Source organism: Amblyraja radiata, chromosome 23 (assembly GCF_010909765.2).
Source record: "Amblyraja radiata isolate CabotCenter1 chromosome 23, sAmbRad1.1.pri, whole genome shotgun sequence".
Taxonomy (NCBI): domain Eukaryota; kingdom Metazoa; phylum Chordata; class Chondrichthyes; order Rajiformes; family Rajidae; genus Amblyraja; species Amblyraja radiata.
In genome coordinates this window covers 10,440,124-10,454,912 of record NC_045978.1, presented here as the reverse complement: position 1 = coordinate 10,454,912, position 14,789 = coordinate 10,440,124, and the positions used below count along the sequence as shown (strand labels likewise).

General features: G+C 41.4%; 1 protein-coding gene across 2 annotated transcripts in view; it reads right to left on the bottom strand.

Moving 5' to 3' along the window:
• The window catches only part of ptpn1 (protein tyrosine phosphatase non-receptor type 1), a 68,708-nt gene extending 54,196 nt beyond the window's left edge, over nucleotides 1-14,512 (bottom strand). Inside the window, exons 1-2 of one of the 2 annotated variants that reach the window (XM_033041538.1) lie at nucleotides 14,406-14,512; nucleotides 14,257-14,373 (exon numbers count right to left, since the gene is read on the bottom strand). In XM_033041538.1, the coding sequence (XP_032897429.1) occupies nucleotides 14,257-14,313 (57 nt within the window). In that variant the 5' untranslated portion in view covers nucleotides 14,314-14,373; nucleotides 14,406-14,512. Of the gene's footprint in view, nucleotides 1-14,256 lie in introns of both variants that reach the window. The other variant, XM_033041537.1, reaches the window with a different exon arrangement.
• Between the last annotated feature and the right edge of the window lie 277 nt (nucleotides 14,513-14,789).

The window sequence follows — 14,789 nt, the reverse complement described above, 5'->3', positions numbered from 1 at the left end:
AATAAATCCGTTACCTTGTCTTACAGAATACAAAGGTGTGTGAATGCAATCGCTTTACAATCACCAGTGTAGGATCCAAATTCTCAATCCCTTGGGAACTCCTCTAGTAATGAAGCCATCATGGATTTGTGCAGTATACTTAGATACTCAGACAGGAGCTGATAGGTGTCACAAATAACATTTGCTTCAAAGAAATGGTAAATAATAACCATTTCTAACAAGAGAACTCCTTGTTGGAACCAGCATCTTTTTTATGTTTATTGTATGCAATGATAAAAATCCTTACGTAAACATCCTGGAGTTTATTGCTGACCAGAGGTTTACATGATTAAGAGAGGTCGGAAGCTGTGCATTATATCCAACACTGCAACCTCTCAAAGGCATTCTGACATCTACAAAGTACAAACCATGAGTATGATGGAATACAATACACTCGTCTCAGAGCATAGCTCCAAAAACAAACAAAAAATTATATTATCCAAGACAAAGGAGCCCACTTGACTGGCAACTATTCCATCTTCCTAAGCATTCAATTTATTCATCAGCAGTGCACTCTGGCTTTGGTTCACAAGATGAAATGCATTCATTTAACACAACTTCAATGGTTTACATGAAACATGCTATTTCTATTAACAAGAAGGACATGGACAACAGGTGCATGGGTATCCAAGCACATTATACCCAATGCAAAAAATACTGCATGATCAAAATTCTGAACTTGCTGCTGAACTTCAATGAAAGCTCACCATTATTTTTTCGAACAGCATGCAAGGGATGACAAATAAATGCTGATCTTTCCTGCAATCCCAACATCCTTAAACAAACGTATAAAGGGTCAACACTATAATAATAATAATAAATTTTATTTAATGGGCGCCTTTCAAACATCTCAAGGACACCTTACATAGTATATCGGAATAACATATAATCGGAATATAACAATAAAGACATCACAGAGACACAAATTAAAAACAGGATTCAATCCAAAAACAGAAAATCAAAAACACAGTGTGAAGAGGGAGCAGCGGCAGCCAAAGCGCGCCAGCGTCCACTCTCTCTTCACGGCAGCCATCTTGGACACAGACCTACAAGACTACAAATAGACAAAAAAATCATCCCCCCACAGTGGATAGCACTGTGGAGGAAGGCACAATGTCCAGTCCCCACCCCATGTTCACCCCAAAGTCAGGCCTATTGAGGCCACCGCAATTGCCTCTACGGAGGCCCGATGTCCCTGGCCGTTCTCACCGGGTGGTCTTGCCCCGGCGTCGGGAGAGTCCTTTCGGTGGCTGGGCCACCTGGAACGGCCGCTTCTTGGTTGGAGCCCGCGGCTGCCGAAGCCGACAAGGCCGCGCCGGTTTGGAGCTCCCAGGCTCCCGATGACAAAGTCGGCGTCCGCTCTCCGCACTGCCGCCTCGCCGCACGCCGCCTCTCCGCTCCGCAGACCCGCAGCCCGGAGTTGTTGCTCTCGGCGGTCCAGCTCGCCAGAGCTCCAGCGCGTCGCTCCAGCGCGGCGACCCAGGCAAGGGATCGCCCGCTCCGCTCCAGTGCTCCAATGCTGTGCCGCCGCCGAGGCCGAGGTGCTGGGCGGTTCCCGCCAGGAAACGGCGCTCCAAGCCCGCAGGTAGGCCACGAGGACGGATCGACGGGCAGCCCGGAGAAGAAGCTGCCTCACCGACCAGGTAGGGACCTAGAAATTAAGTTTACACCTACCCCCCACATTAAAAAGACCATATCCCCTACAAACAAAAAACAGGACTCACTAAAAACTATTTAAAAAAAACGGACTTAAAACGGACGGCTGCTGGCTAGCAGCCGTTCACCAAGATGGCTCCTTCTCCTCAATGTAAGGATAATTGTAATGCATAGGAATCCAAAGAGAAATTGAGAATAATTAAAAAACAAATTAATCAGTGATTTTACAAATGCTATTTATGTCATTCTAAACTGAGCATTATCAAAAGGTTAACAATGTATATTTTAGAAAAAATGGGCTTTCCTGTACTGCAAAACTATTTGCAGTAAATGGCACACAATTTGTTATAATGAAAATAACTGTCACAGATTGCCCCTCAATCACAATCTCATCAAAAAAAATCGCATGATTTACAATGACCTTGCATAAGAATACAGATGACAGATTAGAGAATTCCAAAGTAAATTTACTATAATACAACTATGTTACAGTCAGAATAATAAGAATGTTAACTTCAATGACTATTCAGATAACTTACTACAAAATGGAAAAAAAGATAAATAGATTGTAAAACCAAACACAAGTGTTTAGATTCTTTTTGATAAAATGATTCCCATCTCAAGAATTTAAATTCCAAAATACACTGCCAGAAATCAACTTGCATGGTTATTATAAGCAATTTGTCACTGCAATTTTTGCCAACTTTATAGGGACACTGGGGCTGGGAAATTCAACAATTGATAACGCATGGAAAGGAACAAATAAATATCAGAGTCTGAAGAAGGGTTTCGGCCCGAAACGTCGCCTATTTCCTTCGCTCCATAGATGCTGCTGCACCCGCTGAGTTTCCCCAGCAATTTTGTGTACCTTAAATAAATATCATAATCCATTTCACCAACTTTTGCCTTGTCTGAAACTTGTTCGTTTTAGATCTAAGACTAAATGATTGTGACAGCTACAAAGTTTTAATTCTATTCATTTATTTGTAACTATCTCAATTCAATCAACCATGGATCTGGTGCATGACATGCCAAATGGACTAGGAGCACCATGTAATGAGGAACTTTTTAGCACTGTGTGAAAGAGAGACTGCTTTTAGCAGACCTTGCGCATGTGGGTATAAAAAGCAAACACAGGCTTTGTCTCCAGGAACTGAATCTAAGCATGTTTTTTAAAAACTAGACTTTCACAATTTGTTCATTACAAACAGCATTATGCACTTTATTAAAACAGAGAGTTTGCAACCTGGATATGAATGCAGAGGAAGCCAAGACACTTGCATGAAGGCAAGAACTATAAAGCCGCATAATGAAGAACCCGGTCATCAGGCATAAAGTGCTCTCAGTTTTGCTGTCCATGGCAAAGTAAGGGTTCCATCTAGTACTTTATCATGGAAACCAAAATGCATCATGCTTGCAGACACAATGGACAAATGTCTAAAGGGGGCCGACAAAAGTGAGAGAGGAGGTTGTTAAACTGTCTTCGGAGGGAGGAGGAGAACTTCTTCAAAGTAGGCATACCTTGAGGAGATTTCGTAGTGGAGTACGAGGGAAGGCGTTGACCCAAAATAAATATTGTTAAATGAGTGTAATGTTGCGCTAGGCACTGTGAATAATGATAAAAAATACCCAATATTGGTACTATTACAAATTTTATGAATAGAATTACGTTTCTTGAAACAATGTTCAAAACATCAATACATCAAAACATCACTCAAGATGCCATGCAATGTGTGAAGAACTTGAATGAATGAGACAATAAACAACACTACTGTTACAAATGTGGAATCTACTCATTCTAGAATGATCTCAGATGTCCTTACTTTCCACAAAACAAGAGTACATCATTGTGGTAATGTAGCAAGTCACGACGTCAGATCAAATTTCTCCTACTGTTTGGATCACCACATTTTCTGCATGTTCTTCAGAAAACAGTGGCAAACACAAGATGTAATAACAAAGAACTGCATTTACACCACCGCAGGACTGCTAAACAGAATCGGAAAAATAACACGCGAGTTTCACTGTACCTTAACTGGTATATATGATAATAAACTGACCTTGAAACCTTGAAGGAATATACAACAATGTGATAAAATAAGCAATAAGGACACGGGCATATGCAGCTTCTCAGACAATGAAGCAGCACGTGCACGTTGTAGTATTTAAATAACATGCAGGTTTGGGCTAAGTATGTAATATTTTAGCTACACAAATTATCCACTGACCCAACCCCAACAAGACAGTATAATCAATTTCCTTTGACACTCAACAGTATTATCATAACAAAGTGCCGCATCAAAGTCTTAAAGATTGCCATCATCCAGAACTTTAAACTGGACCAATCATAAGAACTGAAAACACAATAGGAGGAAGAAATTTAGGCATCTTGTTGCCTATGGCCTACTACCCAACCACCATAGCCGTATCACCATCTAAAAGATAAAAATCAAGACAGTGCAACAACATAATTTGTTTAGAAAACTGCAGCTCCAGCAACACGAAACTTACCAGAATTAGGGATGGTGGATCTATTTAACAGATATCCCTGGCCAATGTTCTAATTACCCATTCCCTTCATTACTGGCATGCTATATTTACAGTTGAAACCATCTGCAAACTATACTGCAGCAACTCAAAAGACCAGCTACCAGTCTGGAAAAGTAAGTTAAAACAGTGACTGTGCTAAGATTCTGTCTCTATTAAAAAAACTGTCTTGATAAAGTGCCTAGATAAAAAAACTATATGGGTATACCCTATGAACAGGCACGTTGTTGAAAAGTTCATTAGAACAGCTTGATTTTGTTGCATGGATAGATAATATGACATGATTTTGTTCATTCTAAACGTGTCTATTCCAGTACATGCCTGCCCAGTGTTCTTTTGTTTACCTACCAACATAGATGTCATGTTGCTTTTCGCCCAATTCGTACCAAGTCACATTCACTATCTCACTCTTACTGACCTACTTTCCTAGGATCACAGCAGCAATGTTCCTGTTATGGCTCTGTAAATCTTTAATTGGCAATCCTGTAATTTACAAAGCAAACCATCATCATTCTGGCCAATGGATGTGTTCACGATTAAGTGCTCTAGCCCTCAGAAAATTCAGCACGTCTCCATGTCTCTATCAACTTCTACAAATGCACCGTAGAAAGCATCCTATCGGGATGCATCACTGCTTGTTTGGCAACAACTGTGTCCAAGTCCGCATGAAATTGCAGAGATTTGTGCATGTAGCCCAGTTCACCCTGCCCTCAAAGGCTCCATCTGTACTTCACGCTGCCTTAGGACAGCAGTCAATGTAGTCAATGACCTTTTACAGCCTGGTCATTCCTTGTAATGTCAAGCATAAGATACAAAAATATAAAACAATGCACCGCCAGATTCAGAAACAGTTTCTTCCATGCTGTTACCAAACTACTGAACAGTTTTCTCATAAACCCAGGATGTAGTCCCGATCTCCCAACATAACCTCATTGTAGCAATTGAACTTTTATCTGCACTTTCTCTTTAACTGAAACGCTACAACAGTATATTCCGCAGTGACCTGTTGTACTTGTCTATGGTTTGATCGTACTCATGTAGTGTGTGATTTGACTGGATAGCATGCAAACAAAGTTTTATATTATATCTGACAAGAAGGGTCTGGACCCGAAACGTCACCAATTCCTTCTCTACAGAGATGCTGCCTGTCCTGCTGAGTTACACCCGCATTTTGTGTCTACCTTCAATAATATACTAATATCAAGTAACACATCAGTTTAAAACATGCACTAATTTTAAAATTCCTTATAGAGCCATAGAGAGACAGGGCACAGAAAAGGGCACTTTAATCCATCAAATACACGTTGATCATCAACCACCTATTTACACTCATTCATTTTTGTTATTTTTCCAACATTCTCACAAACAACCTGCAAACTCTACCATTCATCTATACATTAGGGACAATTATAATGGCCAACTAATGTATCAACCCACACATCTTTGGGATGTGGGTGGGAAAATCAGAGCACCCGGCAAAATCCAGACCTTCACCGAAATAATGTGCAAACTTCACCCAGACAGCACCCAAAGTTACAAATTAACATGAGTCTGTGGAGCTGTGAGACAGCAGCTCTACAAACTGTGCCACTCTTCATGGATTAAATTTCCAAGCATGTAACCTTTTGCAGTCACAGACCTTAAATCTGCTTCCTATATGACCATCCCGAATTTAAATCATTTCATCCTCGACAGCCTTATTTTCATCTGCCGAGAGCCCAAGTTCTGGAATTCCCTATCTAAACCTCTGCAGCCCTCTAACCCCTTTCCTCCTTGGCCTTTACGACCCTTTACAATCCTGCATTTCAGATGGCTTAAGCCTCTGTCCCACTTTCACAACCTAATTCGCGACCTCTGACGACCTTAAACGACCTAAAAAAAAAGGTTGCGGTAACCTACGACCTCCTAAGACCTTCCACGACTATGTCTACGACCTCCTACGATAAGAAGACCTCCTTCGACTATGTTGAAGGCTAGCTTCGACCATGTACGTTTTACTGCTGTTTGCAGTAGCCCTTTTCCTTCAGCAGCCTTTTAAAGGGCCTGTCCCACTTTCACGACCTCTGCCTAGTTTGCCCATGACGTATACTCGCAGCATGGTCGTCACGAGGTCGTAGCAGGTCGTGATGCTAGTCGTAGGTACTCGTGGCATTAAGTAGGTCGGGGAATTTTTCTAGCATGATGAAAAATGTCCATGAGTAAAAAAGGTTGTGAATTAGGTCGTGAAATTGGGACAGGACCTTAAGAAAGGCAGTAGGGGAAGAGCAAGGGTGAAGAGGAAGCACAAGAAGTCTCAATTAGTGAATGGAGATGTGATGGACTGTCCCAGTACACCAGATGATAGGAATGAATGAATGAATGAATGAATGAATGAATGAATGAATGAATGAATGAAAACTTTATTGTCATTCAGATATACACCTAGACGAAATTTCGTTGCATTTGACTCTCCAATCAGGTAAATAGTAAAAGTAAAAGTGCTAGGTGCGTCCATAAAAATGCCTCATGTGCATGGTTCTGTAAAATAAATATATATAAAAAGTTTTTAAAAAGTGTCGATATTTAAAAAGTTCTAGCCTCGGTTTTGTTGATTGTTCAGTAATCTTATGGCCTGGGGGATGAAGCTGTTGCAGAACCTGGTTGTCCCGCTCTTCATGCTGCGGTACCTCCTCCCAGAGTTAAGCAGTATAAACAGTCCGAATTGTGGGTGTGTGGGGGCTCTGGTAATGCCCTTAGCTCTAATCAGACAGCGCTTGTACCCCATGTCCATGATTGAAGGATGAGAAGTCCCAATGATTTTTTCCGCTGTCCTCACCACTCTCTGAAGGCACTTCCAGTCCGCAGCTGTACAGCTGCCGCACCACGTAGAGATGCAGCTGGTCATGACCGACTCAATTGTGCTTCTGTAGAAAGTGGCGAGGATGGGAGGGTGGAGGTGTAAACTTCTCAACCTGCGGAGGAAGTACAACCGCTGCTGTGCCCGTTTTGCCAGAGATGTAATGTTTGTGGACCAGTTTAAGGTGTCCGTTATATGCACCCCCAGGAACTTGATCCTTTTCACCTGCTCCACTGCTGAGTTGTTGATGCAAAGTGGAGTGTGACTGGGCTGAATTTTCCTTCTGAAATCGACGACAATCTCCTTGGTTTTGTTCACATTTAGGAGAAGGTTGTTCCTGCTGCACCAGCTCACGAGCTGTTCCACCTCCTCTCTATATGCCTGGTCGTCGTTATTGCGGATGAGGCCCACTACTGTTGTGTCATCCGCGTATTTGATGATATGGTTAGTAGTGGACCTGGCGACACAGTCGTGTGTCATCAATGTGAAGAGCAGCGGACTCAGGACACAGCCCTGAGGGGATCCGGTGCTCAGTGTGATGACCGAGGAGGTGTTCTTCCCCACCCGCACAGACTGGGGTCTTTCAGAAAGGAAATCCAGGATCCAGTTGCATAGTATGGTATTGAAACCTAGGGGTGCCAGTTTGCTCACCAGATGCTGGGGGATTATCGTGTTAAATGCTGAGCTGAAATCAACAAACAGCATCCGCACGAAGAGAGTGGTGCTGGGCTTTGACAAAAGATGGAACTTTAAGCACACATGTGGGGCAGTGAATGGCAAGCATGCCATTCTTGTCCCTGTCCCTGAACCCCTCATTTCCCTTTTCTTACAGGATGGCATTCTGCTGGAACCATTCCTCAAGGTCCCCCTCCTGCTGCCTGTGGAGGTGTAGGGCATAACCTTCCTCCAGCCCTCCCTCACCACCAATGGAGCATCTGCCTTTGATGCTGTGTCAGATACAGGAGAAAGGGCTGCTTTGCTGCCTTCAAATGAGGCAGTGAAGGATGTGGTGATGGTGGTGGGGACATATACTACCACCCTGGTCTCCTCCTCCAGGGGTCTCTCATGCAGGGCTACCTCCTCCTGCACTATCACCTCCTGAGGCATCACCTCCTGCCACTCCTCCTCTTGGGTGGGCAACACCGTTGGGTGGGCATGGCCGTTTTTTTTTTTTTAAGGGTTGTGCCCTCCCCCTGCGCTGCTGCCTTTTTGGTGCCATCTCTAAAACACTTCTCCTCTCCAAAAAACTCCAGCTACGAATGAACATGCCTTGGAGTGAAAGAGGTGACGTTCTGCTGTTTAAATAACCTTTTTTTTTTCTACTGACCTTTTTTTCAACCCGGAGCTATTACCTTCGACTGCCTCCGACCACCTACGACTAGCATCACAACCTACTACGACCTCGTGGCGACCGTGCTGCGAGTAGGAGTCAAGGGCAAACTCGGCAGAGGTCGTGAATTAGGTCGTGAAAGTGGGACAGGGGTTTTAGTATTACATTTTGTTAATGCTTCACCTATCCCTTTGGATGCTATATTAAAAGGACACCAGCGTACACAATTTGTTTTGAAAATTGCTTCACATTAGGAATATAAAGTGATGAACTATTCTGTTCATAAACTCGGAATTATTTTTGTTCTCAAGGAAAGATTCTGTCTCCACATCATTCCACTGCCATTGTGTTTCAGCTGAAATATTATCTACCCATGTCCAATACCCAGGCCACAAAAACTCAAATGCAGGCATATATTACCTTCAGCAGGGACCATCTTCCCAGCTGCTACCTTCTAAAAAAATTGAACTTGCTCTGGTCCACTACCCTTCCAATTTGTTGTAACTTTGGCTCTTGAAATTATAAACTTGAAGGTTTCAAAGGTCCAAGTTTCACCCATTTCCTCTCAGTGTCTCCAACTCTAGAATCCCCAAGAGATCTCTATGATCTGGGATTTCTGCATTCGCATTTCTGACATTTTATCACCATACAAGTCCTCTGAATTGAAATGCATCTTGTGAATTCAGATCTAGATGCATGCACCAAGATTGCTCAATGTCATCTTTCATTTTGCTTTTCACATGATTCTTGACCGTTCCAGAAAGGAAGCCTGCAGCAATTGGAATTGATTCCCATGATAGAGTCAAAATGCTTTTAACTTAAAACATAGGTGCTAACTTGTCTCAACAAGAAGCCGTGCTCTAAATGGATATACTGCCATCAGGAAATAAGAATTCTCTGGAGATTGTCAGACAGCTGGTTTTAATCACAAAATTGCCATAAACAAAAAGGTGAAATTTTACCTATCTGACAGACAGTAATAGAAGAACTAATAAAATTCAAGAGTTTGTTCATTTCATTAGGATTCTCAGGTCAAAACATACACATAATTAACTACGAGCAACGATAATAATTCCAGAGTGGCTTGTTACAAATTGAGATGCCAAAATAAACAATTTTAGCAAAGATTTCAATGTTAAAGTGCACAAATATATTTAAAAATGCACAAACTTTTCATTTACATGATTAGAATAAACAATATTTGAAGAAAATATTTTGGTCATTTCTGGCTCAACAACGACCAGTTACATAGATATTATAGACACAAAATTCTGGAGTAACTCAGCAGGACAGGCAGCATCTATCTCTGCAGAGAAGAAATGGGTGAGGTTTTGGGTCGAGACCCTTCTTCAGACTGGAGACAGGCCAGCATCTGCAGTTCCTTCATACACATAGGTATTGTACACAGACAATAGCACAGTCAATTAAAACTCATGTTTATATGTTACCACCCTTTTTCTCAGTGTGACATGCTGCACACTTTAACATTACCAACATTGATTTCCCTACAACTAGCAAGGCAAGGGATTCGCAGGCTTCCCAGAATGATCTGCTATTATTGAAATTCCTCTGCAAACAAGCTACATTTGGATGAGATGAGATAGTACTCGACTTGGTCAACGTGCAAATCCACATGCTTAATGCTGTTCAGGCAAGTTCCTGCTGTAAACAAGTTAGCCAAGCATTTTTGTTATCTAGATAATCCTCATGAATTGAACTAACTCTTGAATTGTTAAAGAGTTTAATACATTAAAGCCAACTCATGTTGTAATTCTAAATTTGGACTCTTTTGTTCGAGTTTTAAAAATGCCATTTCCTTTACCATGCAACACTAAATACCCTCTCCTAGGTCATAATTAGAGTATTTAAAAATTAAAAATCAGAAATACGGGAGTTTCGACCACCCTGACGCAGGGGCCTCGACCACTGGCTGTGGGTGCTTCGATCACCCTGACAGATGGTTCGACTGCCCCAACCACGGGAGACTAAAGAGGATGATTGGACTATTTTGCCTTCCATCATTGTGAGGAATGTGGGGAATCCGCCGTGCTGGATGTTTATGTTAATTTTTATGTAATTGTGTGATTTGTTGCTCCCCCCCCCCCCCCCCCCCCCCCCCCCCCCCCCCCCCCCGTATGGCTATATGGTAATTTGTTTATCACTGTACCTTAATTGGTACGTGACAATAAAAGATCTTTGAAACCTTTGAACTTAATATTTCAACATTTTCTGATTTTATTTCAAATTTTCAGCATCTGCATTGTTTTTCACGGGTAGGGAATAAAATGGGATCTTACAATTCATCTATGGCATTTTCTTGTGGAAATCTGCCATGTATAAATTGGCTACCGTATCGCCCTACATGTTTTCTCTTTCGATATTGAAATTTTTTCAAATCATCTTACAACCATTTAATCCATGGTTTAAATGCATCCTCTGTTAAAATGGAATACCTTGACACAATAATAATGTGCAGCATTGTTGGCTCATGTTTGGCCAAGAAGTTTCAATGAATGGATCCATGACAGGTCTAGTGTTTCACTGTTCAAGTTAAGTAGTAATTAGAAGTTAGTAAAGGAAAATACTGTATAGATACATTTAGAAATGATTTAAACATTTTAAAAACTTTTTGCCAAACATTTAGGAATACCGAAATTCCAGAATAAAGTTAAAAGCATCAAGTTTACATTTAAAATCCATCTAATATTTGGTTTTGAACTCAGTTGCCATCTTAAATGTTCAGCAAATTTACAAAATATAAAATGTCAATGTCAAGATTACTGATTCTGAAACAACCCAAGCAAAGATAATTTTGCTCTGACACAAACTACATATTTCATGATCTATAGGAAATCTTGCTGCTGACATTTGGTCATTCGAGAGTCGAGAGTCATTCACAGTTCTTAAACAATGACCTACAAAAATACTAAATTAATATCATACTCCTTGAAGCACCAGCGAGGGCTTCTAAAGTACTACAATCGTACTTACATACACTCATCAGATAATAGTGTCAACCAATAGCAGAGTTACAATTTTGTGGGATATCACCAAATCTAAACGTTAATAGTGATCCAGGTCAATTGTGTAACATCCAATACCGTGTCAGCATTTAGAGCTGTGTTTGCACATTTACGTTTTTCAGTTTTTGAGAAAAATAATGATTTTACAAGAAGTGCAAGTTAATTAAAAATGGCAGGATTCAAATGGTTAAGACAATAACGCAGTCACTTCGAAAGAAAGATGAGAATTTGAGAAAATGGATAATCAAGTTGGGGTCCCAATAACAATTAGAGCAGAAGTGGATAAGGCAAAATGTCAATATGTAATAGGATTGAAAGCAAGAGTAGGTTACTCAAGATATACTTTTATAATGTAATTCTAATGGTTTAGATAAAGAGTTTAACATGTACAAGTAATAAATTTCAAAGAATTAAGTGAACAGATATAACATAATAGAATGCAGGTACAGACATTGAGAATCCTTAAAAATGCAGGCCGTGTGAAAAATACCACACATCAAGGGTGCATAACATCTTATCAAAAGAGTCAAAATGAAAGTCCATTCTCAGTGGACTAGATACCTATTGTACTCATTAAAGTGGGCTGACTAAATAATTTCCTATGACAAATATTAAACAAAATGAGTAACCCGTTCGAAATTAATCATGTTTTCAATCTTATTATTGCTTTTTTGCCTAAAACCTCTTCTACACCATTCTTATCATGAACCCACTAATTATTCTACTTTTTCAAGTATCTTCTTTACCAAAATAACAGAAATGAGGATGTTGAATTGCTATATGGTCAGTCACCACATGGGTAACTGAGTACAGTTATCACCTAATCATATATAGTATTTTAGTGGATGAGCAGTTTTAGGCTAATGGAAGGCAAAAATAATTATCAGGATTTTATACTCTAAAATTAAAATCTTAAAACATGAGTTTCTCTTCATGCTTACACAATTGCAGATAATGTAGTTGGTTGCCGTAGTTAATCCAGACAAATTGTTTACTATAGGAAAAGATTCAGGCACTAGGCAACGAGAACAGCACAGGAGACCAGCATACATTGCTGTTGCCTCAGCTCCACTCAAAACTCTTCCAGTCCTATCTATGTGGAGTTAGCATTTCCTCCCTGAGCTTGTGGGTTTCCCTTCAAGTGCTTCAGTTTCCTCCCATAATCCAAATATTGTTCAGTCACAATCTCACTCCAATCACAATCTATAAATTGATAGATGAAAGCGAATAGTGTAAATGGGTCTCGTCTTAAGGACTGTAAATTGGTGGGTCAATCACACTACTGGTTCCAGTTCACCAGATTATATGGCCATTCCCAGTTCTTAATAATGCCTACTTGCCCATTTCTCACCCATACTGCTGGATGCCACTCATCTGTCAATGCAGACAGTTCAGAAACCGATTCACTTTCTCTTACACTACCTATTACTAGCCCTCAATGGCTCCCTGTTCCACTTGAAAATGTTTTTAAACAAGTTTTGCTACAACTTTGGGATTGTCCCACAATCTTATATCTGCATCTAGCTGGCCATGATTACTAATGCCACTACAGAGCAGTTCAGGAAGGTTTCCCTTATTTTTTAATGTGTTTAACAAATAAGAGTTAACACTGAAGCCTCAAATAAAAACATTTAAGAAATTCACCCGCACACAGACATATTGTTATGACATTTTGATCCATTTTGTGTCAATGCTCCAAATTACTCCCAAATTGTAATAATTCAAAGGATTGGTCATAGCCATAAGTAGATCTATGACTTAGAGATCAGAAAATAGTATTGACTGGTTTGGAACAATACATTCACAGTTCAGGTGTATTGAAGTTGTTAATTTTACACAGCATACGTGATGTTCATTATAGGACTACTATAAATATACTTACCCGTAGATGCATGGTTTCACCTCCTGACAGGCACATATGGCAATGTTAAGAGAGAGGCAAGTGTGAATTCTGGGGCCTTGCATATTTTACCAGAAGCAATCTTTTTAGATACTTATTCTTCCAGCTGCAAGTTCATAGAAACGGGACATTCCCGTGTCTCAAGTTAGATTTAACTATTATTTTTATTGAAATAAAAATAAAAGTATGTAGGCCATCACGTAAAATGTGGGGGAAGTGTCTCTGGGAAAGTAGCATGTGCGTATGTGGACTCGACCGTTGTGAGGTGAAACTCGACTTAAGATTTTAAAAGTCTGTCTTGTTTTATACAACATTACTCTCAGTTAAAAATGAATCCCGGCGTATAATGATAAAAGTTTGTTCAGGAGGCCAGAGAAAAATGTGATCGTTTCGGCGGCATTGAAACGGGCAAACGAATGTCGAGATCAGGCAAACGGTGACTACAAACAAGTAATTGCCAGTGAACTGTCCAAGAAACAGTGACAGCTTTTTATTTCAATGCTTGTGGAGTAATTTACTGGAGCGGCCGCTGACAGCACTAATTAATTGGACAAGCCCGCCACAATCCGCAAGCATCTCGCTCTCACACAGACGGACAGACAGCAGCTAATGCTTTCAGCAAAGATAGCCACAAAAAGCTGGAGTAACTCAGCGGGTCAGACAGCATCTCTGGAGAGAGCATTTCTGTCTGACCCGCTAAGTTACTCCAGCTTTTTGTGTCTATCTACGGTTTAAACCAGCATCTTCAGATCCTTCCTGCACATAATGCTCTCAGCATCCGCCTACAGTCACAGTACTGAGGCGCGACGGACATTTACTCCGGATCGACCCTCGGCCCGCGGTTGTTCGCTGGGAAGCTGCCACCCGAGAGTCGAGGCCGAGGATCAAAGGTGTTCGTTCGCACTCAAGCTCCGTCCGCCCTCACCTGATAAAGCGTCGACCAGTTTCCGTTTTTGTCGATCTCCTCGAACTCCTGCTCCATGACTGGTGTAGCGTCGCTGCAGCTTCCTCTGCGGGCCTCACTGACGCTGTAAATTATCTCCCCCTCGCTCTCTCGCACTCTCTCTCTCTCCCTCTCTCACTCTCTCGCTCCTTCCCTCTCCGCCCTACCTCCTCATCATCATCTCAACCCGCTGACATCAGAGGCTCTCCGACCCTCGGGCCGGAAACCAACCGCCTCTCCCGGCCTGACTGACACCGCCTCTCGCCAATCAGAATCCACGGAGGGAGGGCGGGAGGGACCGCCCTCATCCGGCCGCGTTTCCTCCTGGGAATTGTAGTCATTTCTCTCTCGGAAGTGTCGTGTGATTAGCATGATATTTTGAGGTAAAACCACGACAGTGAAGCCATATTTTGATTTTAATACCAAATAGGATCTATCCTAGGTCGTCCCTGAGTGTTAAATAATGAATTTGCTTTCTCTGTCACTCGCAGGGTCTGCTGGGAGATGTAGTTCAC